Source organism: Rutidosis leptorrhynchoides, chromosome 1 (assembly GCF_046630445.1).
Source record: "Rutidosis leptorrhynchoides isolate AG116_Rl617_1_P2 chromosome 1, CSIRO_AGI_Rlap_v1, whole genome shotgun sequence".
Taxonomy (NCBI): domain Eukaryota; kingdom Viridiplantae; phylum Streptophyta; class Magnoliopsida; order Asterales; family Asteraceae; genus Rutidosis; species Rutidosis leptorrhynchoides.
The window spans coordinates 81,731,661-81,747,604 of NC_092333.1; the positions used below are offsets into that span (position 1 = coordinate 81,731,661).

The 15,944-nt window shown below is 34.6% G+C and overlaps 3 protein-coding genes across 3 annotated transcripts; 1 reads left to right on the plus strand and 2 right to left on the minus strand.

Annotated features, from left to right (window-relative positions):
* On the plus strand, positions 1-2,068 carry LOC139862092 (ADP-ribosylation factor 1-like). Its single transcript, XM_071850645.1, has 5 exons — positions 1-148; positions 642-712; positions 1,416-1,535; positions 1,632-1,750; positions 1,975-2,068. The coding sequence occupies exons 1-5, from the start codon at positions 1-3 to the stop codon at positions 2,066-2,068; spliced, it is 552 nt and encodes a 183-aa protein (XP_071706746.1).
* Positions 2,069-2,930: 862 nt separating this feature from the next.
* Positions 2,931-5,553, minus strand: LOC139886076 (cysteine-rich receptor-like protein kinase 2). The gene is made up of 8 exons (XM_071869822.1): positions 5,164-5,553; positions 4,625-5,025; positions 4,421-4,540; positions 4,183-4,298; positions 3,844-4,054; positions 3,540-3,771; positions 3,300-3,453; positions 2,931-3,212 (listed from the first exon to the last, which is right to left on the minus strand). Exons 1-8 carry the CDS (start codon positions 5,499-5,501, stop codon positions 2,931-2,933), a joined length of 1,854 nt encoding a protein of 617 aa, XP_071725923.1. The 5' UTR covers positions 5,502-5,553.
* Positions 5,554-6,354: 801 nt separating this feature from the next.
* Positions 6,355-15,376, minus strand: LOC139862101 (importin beta SMX1). Its single transcript, XM_071850655.1, has 20 exons — positions 15,137-15,376; positions 14,406-14,578; positions 14,171-14,341; positions 13,789-13,974; positions 13,221-13,408; positions 13,080-13,140; positions 12,845-12,919; positions 12,684-12,761; positions 12,494-12,556; positions 12,336-12,419; positions 12,105-12,265; positions 11,602-11,641; positions 11,313-11,456; positions 10,875-10,994; positions 10,581-10,796; positions 10,035-10,208; positions 8,550-9,207; positions 7,845-8,047; positions 6,999-7,134; positions 6,355-6,694 (listed from the first exon to the last, which is right to left on the minus strand). Exons 1-20 carry the CDS (start codon positions 15,276-15,278, stop codon positions 6,519-6,521), a joined length of 3,249 nt encoding a protein of 1,082 aa, XP_071706756.1. The 5' UTR covers positions 15,279-15,376; the 3' UTR covers positions 6,355-6,518.
* Positions 15,377-15,944: the final 568 nt, after the last annotated feature.

Consider the following 15,944-nt stretch of genomic DNA (forward strand, 5'->3'; position numbering starts at 1 on the left):
ATGGGTCTGTCGTTCAGCAAGCTCTTTAAGCGATTGTTCGCTAAGAAAGAGATGCGCATTCTGATGGTTGGTCTTGATGCGGCCGGTAAAACCACAATTTTGTACAAGCTCAAATTGGGAGAAGTTGTCACTACTATTCCTACTATTGGTACACTCCATTTCAATACAACTAAGCCTAAACTTTGAGTTTGCATATTTTCTATATTGATGCTTGTAACGTACAGAGTATAAAGATGTTTTTGTCTGAAGATCTGCGGACCATGTCTGTTAAGAAAATGTGGTCTGAAGGTCTATATGCTGAATAATGAAGACTGTTTGTTTTTATGTCTGCAACATAACTTAATTCTGTTTGCAGCACTTAGAAGCACATTTCTAAGTCTGCGAGGCTGCAGACATAATAAGACATTATTTTATCTTATGTCTTCAGAAAAACAAACTGTCTGCAGTGAAAACGTCTGCGAGCGCGCAGACATAATACATAATAAGGTCTGCAGACAGGAAAACAAACAACACCTAAGTTTAGATAAAAACTAATAGGTGATGAATTCAAGTCTCATATGTTTCTTGTTTTTTTTTTTTCCTTCTCGAAAAGTGGAAATAGATGGAATATATTGGAATCATATGCATGCATATTGTGGCAGGATTTAATGTGGAGACGGTTGAGTATAAGAACATCAGCTTCACTGTATGGGATGTTGGTGGTCAAGACAAGGTAAGTTTGTATTTTAACTACTAAAATTGATATTTATTCAAGGAGAACTATTAATTCGTCTTCCTGAGTCATTAAAAACGTTTATTTTCCAATAAATGGCGAATAACAATCAAATCTTGAGGTCATGGGTTCAAATCTCATGAGAGGTAGTTGTACGCAGGGGCGGACCTTTGGGGGGTATGGGTGGGCCAAGGCCCTCCCAAAAAAATTGAACTGTTACCATAATTATATATAAAAATTGGGTTTATACGGTAAATTTTATTAGTAGGGATTAAAAATTTTATATATGGGCCCTTCTAATATTTTAGGAAACGATTTTAACCCTCTTGGTAATTTCGTTCAAGATCCGCCACTGGTTGTAGGTATAACTGGAAAATGTCAAATGAGAAGAACATGTTGAAGGGCATCTAATGAGTATTATAAGCAGATGCAGCCTGTGTTATTCAAGGACTGAATACTATTGTACTACTATGGTTTTCTTAGTCTTAATTTATAATTTATATATTATAATTGTAATTATAATTATTCATTTACAAAATGAAAACAGATAAAAAGAAAGTGTTTTCACGTCAACCCATACCCATTTTGACCCAATAGCCAACCCGCCCATCTTCCCGCATTTGAACTTATAAAAAAAAATTAGCTGCTTGTTGTTGGCAACTATAGAATATGTTCAATCAAATGCGTGTTTCAACTTTTGCAGATTCGACCTTTGTGGAGGCACTACTTTCAGAACACACAAGGTCTCATTTTTGTGATTGATAGTAATGATCGTGACCGTATCATTGAGGCTAAAGATGAGCTACAACGAATGCTTAGTGAGGTATTACTTCTTAGCTTATTCTCTGTTTAACTTTGAAATTAAACTCAAATTTGAAAACGGTTGCTTTTGGTAATTTTGAATGGGCTTGTGAAATAGGATGAACTGAAAGATGCAGTATTGCTTGTTTTTGCCAATAAACAAGATCTGCCAAACGCTATGAATGCTGCTGAAATCACAGATAAGCTCGGCTTGCAATCTCTTCAACAGCGACACTGGTAAATTATCCAGCACATTGACAATTGAAACGTTACATGTCGCTTTGGACCAACTTACTTATGAACGGGTCAAACGGGTTATTTTCTGAAATAAAGTATTAGCCCAAACGGAGATGCATCAAATGGGTCAAAAAATGGAAGTGCAACATAATTCATATGTATGTTAAGCATGGTAAATAAATTAAGTTATAAAATGAATAATGGTATAAATTGATGTGAATCAGGTATATTCAGAGCACATGTGCAACTTCAGGGGAAGGTCTATATGAGGGACTGGATTGGCTTTCCAACAACATTGCTAGTAAAGGAAAACATTAATTTTGTTCTATAGAGGCAACTCAATGTTTATTTTTTTGACTATATATATTTATCTTTACTTCTTTATTCATTATAAATAATAATCTGAGGGCTGATATTGTGAATTATATATTATATAAATTTGTTACATCTTGTGAACAAGCTGTCTACTGAATTAGTGTTTTTATGTTTGTGGTAGTAATTAACATATAAGTATCCGTTCTCTTATTCGTATCTTGTTTTGGTTCATATATATGCTAAACTGCACCATTTACTACATACATATTTTGTCTAACATGTTTAACTAGTCATTTTCTTTTTGCACGTCTGGTTTGATACGATGGATTCAAATCCAGTTTGTAACATGATAAAACACCTTTTGTAAGTTGGACAATGAAATAAGGAACTAAAGAGAGGGTAGTAGTCATTGATCACCCTACAAGCCTCTCAATTTGATGTTAGACATCATAAAATGCATATTAAAGTTGTACATTCATATAATAAATCTGTACACATGAAAAAGAAATATTAATGTATTTGTAAACTTAATTTGAGAGTTTTCAAACCTATTAATTTTTAACATAAATTTAAGTCAATATTTACATGAGGTTGAATATATATAATAAGATGTGAAAGATCTTAAAATCTATTAGTTTTCTCAGTTATGTACCTATTTGTGATTCTCATTTGAACTTTTATTTAGCTAAAGAAGAGTTTCCTAACAAAAATATATATCGTAATTCAGATGTTACAATAGATTCTAAAAATATATGAGGTCCTACAGTTAAATTTAGTGGTGTCTATCCTGAAGTTTTTGTGTTTAACATATGCACAATCTTAATCATAATAGACGATTCTTCGCTTCTAACTCCTTTAGCATTTGTTAAACATTACAAATGCCAATTGAATTCTGCAAAGATCTTATATCTATCTTCCTATTGTGATTAATAAAAATAGGTTTAGATATCTGTATTTCTCCCAGTGATGGAACATTGTGAAGCATCAAAACAACTTGAGACATGGTTGGTCTTTTAGAAGCTGGTGATTGAGTGCACAACATAGCAATCTCAATGATCTGCATCACATGTACGTCTTCGTATTCATTTTCATCGATTGTCTTATCAACTAAGTTGATATGTTCCTTATGTTCATACAACTTCCATGCCTGTCGATATTGCAGGTTTTATATCAAAACAATTTAAAGATTATATTAACAAATTAAAAATACAAAAGTATAAAACTCATAACTTACATGTTCCAAGAGGCATTCGGTATATGATCCATCATACTTCATGGAAGTGCATTTTTGGCCGCTTATGATTTCAAGAATTACAATACCAAAGCTGAAAATGTCAACTTTATCTGATAAAGCGCCATAAAGTGCATATTCGGGCGCTGTGTAGCCCCTAGTATAATAGCAGATTACAAAATATTCTGATTATATGATAGTATGAGAAAATGTATGGAAAAAAGTTTCGTATATCAAACTTACAACGTCCCGGCAAACTTGGTGGTAACATGAGTTTGGTTCGGTTGTTGAAACCTTGCCAGCCCAAAATCGGCTATTTTGGGTTGAAAATTGTCATCAAGAAGAATGTTGCTTGATTTAACATCTCTATGCACAATTTTAAATAGAAATTCTTGGTGTAGATGAGCGAGACCCCTAGCGATACCTAAGATAATTTCATATCGTTGTTTCCAATTTAGGGCTCCCCTTTTTGCACCTATATTTAATACCAAAATCTTTTTAATTATGATGTTTTATTTATGTGAATTGCAGTGTATAATGTACTTACCCCATAAGAAGGTGTCAAGGCTTCCATTCGGCATATATTCAAGAACAAGTAAAAGGTCTGATTCTTTACAGGACCATCCTAGGAGACAAAGAAGATTTCGATGGCGAATGTGACTTGTAAGTAATATTTCATTTTCAAATCCTATTTTTTCTTTTCCATGTCCAACTTTAAGCTTCTTAACTGCCACAACTGTATCATCATCAAGAAGTGCCTATCACGACATAGGTCACGAATATCAGTCAATCTAAATTTAGATATATATAAAAATTCAACTTGCATCCAAATTAATCAGTTAGTTGACAAAGTAAATTGTTTTTCGAATAAATAGTTGTATATTACCTTGAATACCTCACCGAAACCACCTTTCCCTATGAGATTTTCTTTGCTGAAATTATTGGTAGCCAACTGCAATTGCTTATAACTGTAGGTACCTGTTTCTTTCGTTTCTGATGCGTCTAAGGTAACACATTGTCCACATAGACATGTACACATCAGATATCAATATCAAAAATGCACAAGCTGACTGTACATAACTAGATATATTCTATAGCTTGTTAGTGCTCTTGTGTTTGGTTACCTTGTTTGTCTCTACCTCTGTATTTCAATCTTCCATACCATAAGAAAAGTGCAAGTACAACAAGTAGAAAGCTTACACCTCCAACTACCACCAAAATAATGGATGTCTTCTTGAACGAATCTGCCATATTATTCGTCGTTAAAGTAGTTATTAGCTAGTACTATAGTAGATAAGCATCATTTGAAGATAAAGTGAAGGTCTCACTATTCGAAATGAGAGATGTAATATCAGTTGTCTGGTTTTGTCCGAAAAATGGAGTCGTAGAGTATCTCATGAAGCATCCATATTCCCATGCCCGTCCCGAAATAGAAGGAAGACATTTATCTAGATCTCTTGATTTCAGTTTTAGGCATTCTGAACAAACACTTTGGGTTATGTTTAGATCACATTGGGCAATGGCGTATACGGTTGCATTACTATCAGCAGCTACTTGCCTTGTAGAAAGTGCATAGAAATCGGGGGTTCTTGGTGCAGAAATCTGAAGATCTGATAATAAATTTCCTGCTTTCTTTCGGGACCTTGTTAGCCAAGGCAAAGTTAAGTTGTTACATAATACCACACCATCCCGTTTATTAATCTCGGTGTAGAAATCGTAGCTTTCATACCTAGTTTAAAACAAAAAATTCTAATCATAAATCTTAACTATTTCCGGTATCTAGAAAGTGATTGTAAAAAGTTATTGTGTCAAATCTGAAAGTGTTAAATAGAGTGTATACAGTTTGCATCATGATTAATATTTGCACCTGACTTCGCAGTCGCTGTAAATAGCTGAAGCACCGTTGACGGCCCCACATACCTTCATCTGATCGACAGCATAGTCGAAACAATCCAGACAGTTTGATAAAGAAAGATATCCCCTGCACTGAGCACGTCCCCATACGGGTTGACTATTGACCAAAGTGCGTGCTTTGGCATAGAGACGGGTGGTTAACTGCTGACGGAGACCAGTAAGGGTGGCGTTGAGGTTTTGAAAGAAATAGATTTCGTTCACTCCTTTGTACGCACTACAATAATATCTCATCAGGGTGCTGTTTATATTGGTCGGTTGCTGCGATGTTACTTGTTCTGCCATGGTTATCATCGTTACTACCACCACCAGCAACAGCAACAGCAATCGTCCATTTTTCACTTGTTTCATGTTTAGCATCTTTTGGCCGTTTCTCTAGTCTACACTAATTGAATTTTATGTACTAGATTTGTTTAGCCAATTGGATTGTTTGACTTATTCTTATACTCTCCTCCGTCCCAGTCCACAGACAAAAGGCACACAGCTTTAGGAAATCTCACTAACTTCATTTATCTACCAATGAAATATTTTTTCTCTCCAAATCCACCAATCAAATATCCTCTTTCCTTTCTATTTATGAAAGTAGACTATTAATTTGAGACATTTCAAAATAGAAAAACAAGACTATCTAATTGAGACGGAGGTAGTATGTTTAATAATCCTTGTATATCACACATTTTGATTTGTTATTACAGATTAAATAAATTAATAATACCAACCAACTCATTTTCACAAGAGAAAAAAATTAATAAAAGCCACCTCACAACCATTGACTTAGTGAATATACTATGCATACAGCCCTTTTTCCACATACCGACAATCAATCAATATTCCTTTATAAAAAATTTAAAATGAAAAAGAGGTTACAATAGGGTCCACTTGTAACTTCTAAGTTGTGACATGCCTTCTTATACTCTAAGTGTCAATATAAATAAATAAATATGAATGAGAATTTTGATGAAAGCCAAATACTTTTGACAAGAATGTAAATTTGTAAGTTTAGTTAATCAAGGTTCACTTGCTAACGAATCAACTAGCTACTCGCAACCTTTATATGCATATATAAGTAAATCTGTTGGATCTATAAAGTTTTTGACTCGGGCCGAGAACATGTATGTATATATCAAAGCACATACGAACATTAAAGTAATACAAACACTACTCTCATATTCTCACAAAAAGAATCACAGGCCACTTAAAAAAAATCCTCACCAGTCATCTCAAATAAACAGCAATCATGCAATCCGTGCTCGTTTTAAATACAAATATGGTACAATAATAAGAAAAGCAGTATAGAAAAACCATCATCAGTTATTGTGGATTACTAAACGGCTGATTATGCTTAAAGAACACAGCACTTTCAGGGAAGGTGTCAACAAAGCTTGAAACTAGTTGTTGCGGTAATTTTGGTCCTTGCAAAAGTAGTTGGTGATTACTTTCTATCAAGGATTGCACAATGCTTAGCGCATCAACTTCATCCAACTCGCCTGCAAACATTTTATTATTTAAGCCGCAAATATAATTAAAATAATAATCTTCTTCACCACAATGCAAAAAATGGCATGAATACTGAAAAGCTAATAAAATTGCTCCTATGTCAAAAAAATTATCCATTTGGACTTGTGTCTCAACTTAACCCAGCCCATTTTGCCACCTCCAAGTTGAAACCTTTTGTTGTTTGTATTTGGTACTCCATCAATGGTCTTTTTTTGTGACTGAAAAGGATTTTTTGGGCAGAAACTATGGCTAAGGTGGTTTAAATAACAGAAATGATCAAGTGGAGGGGGTTACCCAATTCTATTTCTTGTTCCTCATCTTCCTCGGCTACTTCATCCACACCAGTCCCGTTCTCTAACTCAATGGCTGCTTGTGCACACCTCTCCAGAAACTCTTCTTCAGTTTCTTCATGCACATCATCATCCGAATCCTAACAAAGAAAATACTGTACTTAATAAAATGAATAACATGCTACCCAATTCCATCAAAACAAATTGCACAAAATATCATTTCATGTGCAATTTGGCAACTTTTTCAAACATATATTCCCATTATATATAGAAGCACCAAAGGGTGGACAATCATGAATAATGAGTTTGCAATTCCACTGTTTTAAGCGTTTTGTTTTCTGATCATGGGTGACAGCTCGAAGTAGCAATTTCAACCCATTTAATTAAGAATGGGTCAATTTGACATGTGTTTCATCTCCAGGCCGAGTAATTTCCTTTTTAAGTAGAAAAAGGGGGTGGGGGTTTAATGGGTCGAAATGGTTATAATTTGCCAAAACTCTACTAACACATACAGCGACTAATACATTTTGTTATCTTTGTAGTAATAATTAATAAAATAATTATTTTAAATAAACAAATTAATAAATAGTGGCAAACAGTGTTGGTTGGTCAATTCAACAGAACCATCCTATTTGGATATGTACCTAAAATAACCTGTTCCAAGTTCCAACCTGACCCATTTTGATCCATTACCCTGATTCATTTTCAATTCAACAGAACCAGTCGATGTTGCCAATTCTAACTATAGCTGTCCAACATTTATCATACTTCAAGCTATACGATACCAGAAAATTTAGCTGCTGACAGGTACAAGAGAGTTATATGAAGACTAAGGGTCAAAAAGTCAAACCTCATCATCGTCATCATCATCTGCGTCGTCACTGTCATCATCAGTAGTATTCTCATCTTCATTTCCGTTAACATCTTCATCCTCTTCTTGAATTTCTTTCAACCGTACAGATGCTTCCAAAACTGCACCAAAGCACTCCCACAACAAGCCACTACTCTGATTCCTCATAAGCAGCCGCGTAATAAGTTTTGCCAACGTCATCACTGAAAGTTGAAAAATTGTTGATTGGTAAGCAAGAGAAATTAACCAAATTAGCATGTGAACTAGTTGTAGATATTACATTTAGCAAGATATAGTAATGCAGCTTAGATCATTAGACTAGGAGTGGCAATTTTGACCCATAAACATAAGAAATGGGTTAATTCAAAGCATGTTTATCTCTAACTAGTCAAATGGGTAAAATTAAAGACCAAGAGCCTCATGAAGGGGAAAGTTGCTAAAAGTCTCAATGTAGTTATAATGCACAAATCCTCGTACAAATGGTTTATTTAAAAACAAAAGGTTTTGTTTTTGAACAATATTATACAAGTAAATGTTATCCGGCACTATACATATGAAGAAAGTGTTTCCCGTCAAGCCGTACCAAACCTGTTACCAACCTACTCATTTTTCCTCCTCTAAGGGAGACAATAACTGAAAGATGACACTTTGGAGTGCACACAAAAGATAAAGACAGAAACGCAAAAAGTGATTAGAGATGATTACCGGTTAACTTAATTTCAGACTCCGTTGATAATCCATGTTCAAACTTGCTTGAAGAAATGGAGAAAAGAGCCAAGGCCCATGTTCTGAAACCTTCATGCTGATCCTCCTCCAATGTGCGCTCAACGATATCAGGATAACATAAATAACACGAAGAAATAGCAAGCAGTAATGGCTTCCAAAGAGGAGAAGGTTTTTCTTGTCTTAGTTTAAAACAAGCAAAGGCTGAGCGGCTGAAAGCAGTGGTCACTGCATGCATTATATGCTCTTCTTCAGGTGAATAAACTGAAAGATGTAAGAGTAGATGAACGGATGAAGAGGCTCTATATATTGCAGATGGATACTGTGAAAATGCGTTGCTGACAAACCCAGAAATTCCTTCGATAATGGAACGTTGACTTGTTGACCCGATAATGAAGTTTGTTAAAGAGACTCTTTTGTGGAGATAAGCAGCTTCTTTGATGCAATTGAAGATGGATAAATCCTCCTCTTCTTCCCAATCAGACCAGTTTGAAATCAGATCAGACCAAATTAGTAAGAGCTGTGAGACATTTTGCTTTTGAACATCATCATTTTCATTAACATCAGACATGATGTATTTGAGTAATGTTGATGAATCATCTATGCAGCAAGAAGGGGCCAATTCTGTAACTTCGCCCATCTGACAATTCACATTGCAAACAAGTCAAATGACGACTAAAGTGAAGGATGGTTATAGATACACTAATTCCTCATGGCACCTACTATTAATATAGAAACTAAAAGACTAATTCCTCATGGCACCTACTATTAATATAGAAACTAAAAGTGGCTTTGTTACCCATTTAAACATTAATGACATGGTCAAAAAAAAAAAAAAAAAAAAAAATCATAAATGACATTCTGTTTATGACTTTATGGTCATCTCCAACAGGTTAAATGGGTAATACGAATGTACGGGGTGCTTGAGATTGTGTAAGACATATTCTTTGTTAACAAACGGCGCTTTTAAACAGCGGGTTTTGACAAAGTGCGCTTTCTCTCCAAGAAAACGAAAATAATTACTGTTCCTTATAATCTTCCAAACACTACTTTCTGAATATGTGTTTTTCAAGCATTGTGATTAAATAACCTTCACTAAGTAGCAAGTCTAAACACCCTAATATAAGAGAAACAACCAAATGGTTTTAACGGATCAATAGGCACCCCCTAGACTATAGTTTTGTTGCAATTGAACCTCATACATCAATTATCTTTAATAAAAATTATTCTTGAAAATATATTATATTTTGTAATCATATGCAACATGTTAACTAATCATAAAACATAAACTAAAATTCAAGAGAAGTGTTTGTTGCCAGCACTATCGGCCCAACCCACTTCGACCCATACAAGAAATCACCTGCTCTGACTCAAACTTCTTGACCCATTACCCATCCTGTCGGACCACCAGGTTTTTTCTTCTCTAAAAGAAGTATTATAAATTACAATGAAATTAATAAAACCAACCATTTCTGCAGGTGTGACCCAAGCCCTTTGCAAGAGATCTGTAAAAGCTTTGGCAATGGTGGCTCGACCAACAACGGCAACATTATTAGTTACAACATTCTCCTCCTCCTCAGGCAAAGATTCTTCCCAACACTGTGAAATAACCGATAATGTTGCAAAACCTCGTTCAACCACCTGCAGTGGAGCCAGAATCAGTATCTTTTAACGGCATATCTTAGGGCAATATATCTTAGGGTGGCCCAGGGAAAAGGGTCACAAACGGTCACAGAATAACCCGGTTAGGCCGTGTACATATGAGTAAAAATACTCCTCTTACCCAGACTGCCTTACCCAAGTTGCAAAGTCTAATATATGTGGTTGCAGCATTCAAGCTGGTAAAAACTAGCAGCACGTGATTATAATCTTTTAATTAACAAAGCATGCAACAGAAGTGCAAACAATATAAATGCATGTGCATTATATGATCCTCAAATAATGACATCACAGGGTGTATTTCTACCGATAACAAAGTATTTCAGAGGTATGTTGAATAAACAATATGCTTACTTGTGGCCATGGCTCAGGACTAGAAGGGATATGCTTCAGAATATCTTCAGCCAGCAGTGCAATTATATGTGGTATATGAGGAGCAACAGTATCACCTCCAGCCTCCACCAAAGTTTTAAGAAGCTCAAACATAATGGATGTTTCTTCATCGTTATCTTTGATTTTACCAACAACAATTTGAAGAACTGGTAGCCACTCAGGTGGAAAGAATTCATTCTGCAAAAAGAAAGTTAAAGTGAGAATCTTATTCATAAGGGACCCACAATGACATGACTGCGAATCAAAGCTACACACCTCAGCAAGTTGAGCAATTGCACCAGCAGCAGATACTCGTACAGGGTAGCATGATATATCCTCTGTATCTACCATTGTCAGAGCTTTTAACAAGGAGGTATAGACATCCGAACTCATTTCCTGAAATTCATATAAGGAAGAACCTCATTAATAGGCAGGTCGGAAAAAATATAAGATAATTATTGGTAATGATTGGATTGATCTGAAACACCTTTTTGTTATTTGAATTTTAGTTCTTTAAAAATTAATTACTTTCTTCACCCATCAGAGATTAATAATAAATCAAATCAACCCATTCATGAGAATATAATTTAAACTTGCCATCTGTATTTAAGAGATTTAATAAAAGCTTCAGTAGACTCAATCAGGTAAATATATATCATATGAAACAAGGAATTAGGAATACATGATTATAGTGGAGTTATTAAAATTACTAACTTCGGGAATACATGAAACAAGCTCTCCAAGTATCCAGTTAGCAGAAGCAACCAAATAAGGATGACAGAAAGATGCATTGTACAATGGAAGCACCCGGGATTTTATAAGTGTGGTTGTGTATGCAGGTTTCTGCTCCCTTAGAAACTGAGAACAAAAATAAGTTAAAAACTGTAACGGTATTCAAGAAGGTATGCATTATAATGAATTGGCGCCACAAAAGTGATGCTTTTGTGATGCCTACGAATTTTCATAAATAATAATACACCAGATCTGACAGAAATATCCTTACATCTACGAGGCTTCCATATGCCATCAGAACGCCATAATAACTGTCACAAGTGAAATAACTAGAAAGTTATAAGCGATATTTTATAAAGGTAGAATAAGAATCTCGGAAAATACCCATTTTATGAAACAAACATTAAAGTAAATTAACATAATATCAATCTTAAACAATTTTCCATATTTCAAATACTAGCTACATTGAAAAAGGTACAAATATACAAGCATCAAGCATGTATATGTATGAATTTCTGAAAACATCATCCCTTCGTTGCTAATCAGTGTTGCATATATATAGAGTGAAACAGTAAAATATAATAAAGTGTGTAATTGATGGAGGAAAATGTTGTTGCTCTACCAGCTTAAAACTGTTAACAAGTTCACAGTTTAACATGGATAGCTTTTTTATACTAAAGTATGCACATTTTGAACAATATCAAAAGTTAAGATGCACGGTTTTCTACTAAAGATCACAATTACAGCTAGAACTAGTGAAGGACTTGAACTTACTCATCTGTAGTCTTCGTTGATGTTGCATTGACATCAATTGGAATAGGAAACTTGGACAAAAACGGGAGCACCAACAACTCTCCCATAGAACTGCGACCTTTTTGTTTGTTTTTTTCACCTTTTTTACGCTTAGATGTCACTGAAGCCACAACTGGAGGGCCCTGCAAGCATAATTTAATGCCATTCAAAAATTTATTAATATGAAGGTGAGCACATACAAATATAACTGACCTTTGATATTGAAATAACACCAAGTAAGTTCAATGCACTTTTTCTTGGAGTGAATAAGTCCTCTCTCAATCCAGAAATTTCTTCCTGCCATACAAAAAAAGGTCAAAGAAGCTGACTCATTTACAAAAGATAATATAAAAGATAAAATAAGTAAATACCAATTCAGAAGGAAGATTCTTTCTTATGTACTCATCTGAATCTTCTTCCCATTCTGTAATATCCTACATACAAATGTTCCCACAAGAAGAATACAACTATTTTTGAATATTCTTACTTGCATCTAACATATTGATTCATAAAGCAGTGCCCAAACTATTTAGCATGTGAAATCAAAATGAGACACCATACCTTTTCATTCATTACAATTGCTGGAAAAATTGCAGACTCCAATAAAGATGAAAAGTGTGGTGAAACAAGCCTCCATCCCTATTTCAAAATAGTGGTGATTCAGATGTCAGAAAAAGATATATGGACATAATTTGACAGCTGATGTTCTCAGTTAAACTTACTGGGCCTGTTTCTAGTAGGCGAGATATAACATCAAAAGCTAAAGACACAACCCTCTCTGCCAAAGTATCCAGTTGCTGTATATAACAGATCAAATTAACAAGCTACCATATCAAAGACTAAAATGCTGCTAAAAGTAAGCCCAAATCAAATTCTCCAGATGTTACTATATCTAGTGAAATTGTAACTTGAGTTACATGTTCAATCTTGTACAAAATGTATGAAGTAAATTCTTACACTGAAGTCAGTTTTCAGCTTGACTAGTTTCACAACTGAATTTAGAATGTCTGGCATGAGTCTGTGAAACAAGGTTGAACAAAGTGAGTAGTGATGGACACATTAACAACATCTTAGTAGAGATTAATGTTAATGCATTACTTATCAGTAAACTTCCTATGTCGGGTGATAAGAGCACTGAAAATAAGCAAACTTCTCTTTGCATTCTTCAATCTCAGCGTGTATTCATCTTCACAAATATCAAATCTTACAGAGTGTAGGATGCGAATTAAATCCCGACAAAGAGAAGGGAGCAAAGGGACCAAGGCAGATGGCATATGCGACCTCACCTACAGAATTAAATCCCGACAAAGTAAAGAAAGCATGATATAAATATACAAATGCAGTTTATTTCAAGCTATGATAACTATATGTCTATATTCTATACATAACATGGCAATCGAGATACGCATGAGTCATAGTTGAATCTCATACCATACCAGTAGCTGCCTATGTATCTTAACATAGCGTTATTTTTATGATTATAAAGAATAGAATAACATAACAGAGATATCTGCAAAATGTATTTCTAATGCATGAATTTGCACAATATAGCCTACTCTAAGCATCAATTATTAGTTCTATTTTGAATACCTTGTTAAAATTTCCAAAATTTAGTCAATGATAAACGAATATTCTGTCTTAGTTAGCTGCTAAATTGTATACTTACAGCATAATAGATGCACTTGGTCATTATGATAAGACTCTTTTCAGCATCCATTGCAGTTTTATTTTGAATACACAGATCTTCAACAAATTGATGAAACACTGAAATCAAAGGTACTATAATTTCTTGGGCAATTAGTTCAAGTTGCGAAGGAACTGGCTCCTTTGCCAATCTCGGATTCAAAAAGTACTGCCAGATAGAAGACATAATTAGACCGTTAGACATAGTTATAGATAGCTACATAAAACTAGTACCATTTTCAGGTTCAAAATAATTAGGAAATTTTCACCACTAGTTTCTATGAACATGTTAATTGTACCTAATAGGATACAATGCATGAGATATTTAACAATATAGTAGTCAGTATAAAGATTTTTAAGAGAACCTGAAATGGTCTGATCACTGACTGGAGAACTGTAAGCGCGTTGATGGTCTTCCATGTAGAATTCCCATTTCTATTAACCAGATCACTATCTTGAATTACTGATCTCAGCTCAGGTACCAGTTCAGGCCACACATTTTGCTTCACAAACTCAGCATCAACAATTGGACGAAACTGCACCAGAAAATATCAGCAACTGCCCACAACGAAATATAATGACAACAGGAAATAGACCTACCGCTTCAATTAGAATTTTCAAGATTGCAGGTTCTGCTTGAAGCAAAGAGCGCACAAGCACGTCTTTAAACTCCTTACTCACTCTTGAAGCTGCCCCACTTTCAATCGTATTCCGCCTTGTGAAGTTCTTTAAATATGTTGCAGCAGCAATACTTTGACTTTGATTCTCCCCACCTACATATGTTATGAAATTCACTTACTTGTACTAATTATCATACTAATTACTTGCTATTATTACCTGCCCCAATTTCTATATATAAATAATCTCAATGTATGATACATATTAGATTCTAACTTGTATGCAAAAACCAATACAATTGAATATGTGCAATCCGGTGGTAGATTTACTGAGAATTAATTTAACAAAATCCAACAACAACAAAAAAACTTTTGGTTTTCCTACAAAAAATTATAATATTAATTGAAAGTATATATAAATCCACAAACAATTTTTAGTTTTTCCGACCTTTAATTATTTTATTACCGCAAGTTTTTAAATACAGTCAACTGTAGGACTACTAGTGTAAACAATAATTATATTAAACATACGTTATTACACCTATATATCCACTTCCTAACATAATAAGTCGATAATTTTACATAGCATGAGTAAAAAACTGCACGTCTATAAGTAGCTACAGCAAAAGACACAATAAAATTGATATATAAATATATATACACATATGTACGTATATATGGTGAAGTTAGCTACTCAATTAAAGTAATACAGACCGACGGCGATGGAGATCAAAGCGAACGAGAAATCGGGGTTTTGAGAGAGGCGGTCGAGAGCATCGGTGGCGGAACAGCGAACTTCACCGTCAGCGCTGAGCGTGTTGTTGAGCAGATGAGCTACTTGCGCAGCGGAATTCATGTTGATCGAATTGATTTGATGATCAATTCACGGTGGTGCTACGGCTGAACCCTAGGTCAGTAGATGTGTTTTCAATTGCGAAAGGAAATTGGGGCAAGTAGTGGCGCCAAGAAATGTACACAATGGCGGGAACTTTTGACCTACAATCTTAATTTTGTATTATCTATTAGTAGAGTACTAATTATTTGGTACTAGTAAAGAGCCGGCCGCGCGATGTTGCGGCTAGCAACACCTTTTTTTTTTTAATGTAGCTTTATGTATTTATAGAATTAAAAACGCGTTACTACGGGGTTGTTTGGAGACATGTGGTTAGTATTTAGTGTACCTAATGGAATGCGCGTTTTTAACGAAAAGAAAATTTCATGTACACAATGTGGTTAGTATTAGTAGTTTTTTTTTTTGGGATATAAATACAAATGTGTTGAATAAATAATAATAGAGTAATCAACAGTTTTTAGGACATAGAGAGTAATTAATATAAAGAGTAGTGTGTTCAATTCATCCTTTTGATGATCTTAGGTAGCTTAATGTGTTTGTGTTCTAGTTGTAAGCGTTTATGTTTGAGTTATGTACGCTCGATAACTTTCTCGGTTAGATGTTTTGAATTTTCATTTTACTTTTGCTAGGTCGTTAGCTCGGTCTAGTGGGGTTTAGTTTTATTGGTGA

Excerpts from the sequence above, each read along its gene's own strand:
- LOC139862092 (XM_071850645.1), top strand. The coding sequence starts at position 1 with ATGGGTCTGTCGTTCAGCAAGCTCTTTAAGCGATTGTTCGCTAAGAAA. Across the intron at positions 149-641 it reads CACTACTATTCCTACTATTG|GATTTAATGTGGAGACGGTT; the intron begins GTACACTCCATT and ends ATATTGTGGCAG. Across the intron at positions 1,536-1,631 it reads TACAACGAATGCTTAGTGAG|GATGAACTGAAAGATGCAGT; the intron begins GTATTACTTCTT and ends CTTGTGAAATAG.
- LOC139886076 (XM_071869822.1), bottom strand. The coding sequence starts at position 5,501 with ATGATAACCATGGCAGAACAAGTAACATCGCAGCAACCGACCAATATA. Across the intron at positions 4,055-4,182 it reads GTTTCGGTGAGGTATTCAAG|GCACTTCTTGATGATGATAC; the intron begins GTAATATACAAC and ends ATGTCGTGATAG. Across the intron at positions 3,213-3,299 it reads CCGAATGCCTCTTGGAACAT|GCATGGAAGTTGTATGAACA; the intron begins GTAAGTTATGAG and ends CAATATCGACAG.
- LOC139862101 (XM_071850655.1), bottom strand. The coding sequence starts at position 15,278 with ATGAATTCCGCTGCGCAAGTAGCTCATCTGCTCAACAACACGCTCAGC. Across the intron at positions 13,975-14,170 it reads CAGTGATCAGACCATTTCAG|TACTTTTTGAATCCGAGATT; the intron begins GTTCTCTTAAAA and ends TCTATCTGGCAG. Across the intron at positions 12,762-12,844 it reads GCCTACTAGAAACAGGCCCA|GGATGGAGGCTTGTTTCACC; the intron begins GTAAGTTTAACT and ends ATTTTGAAATAG.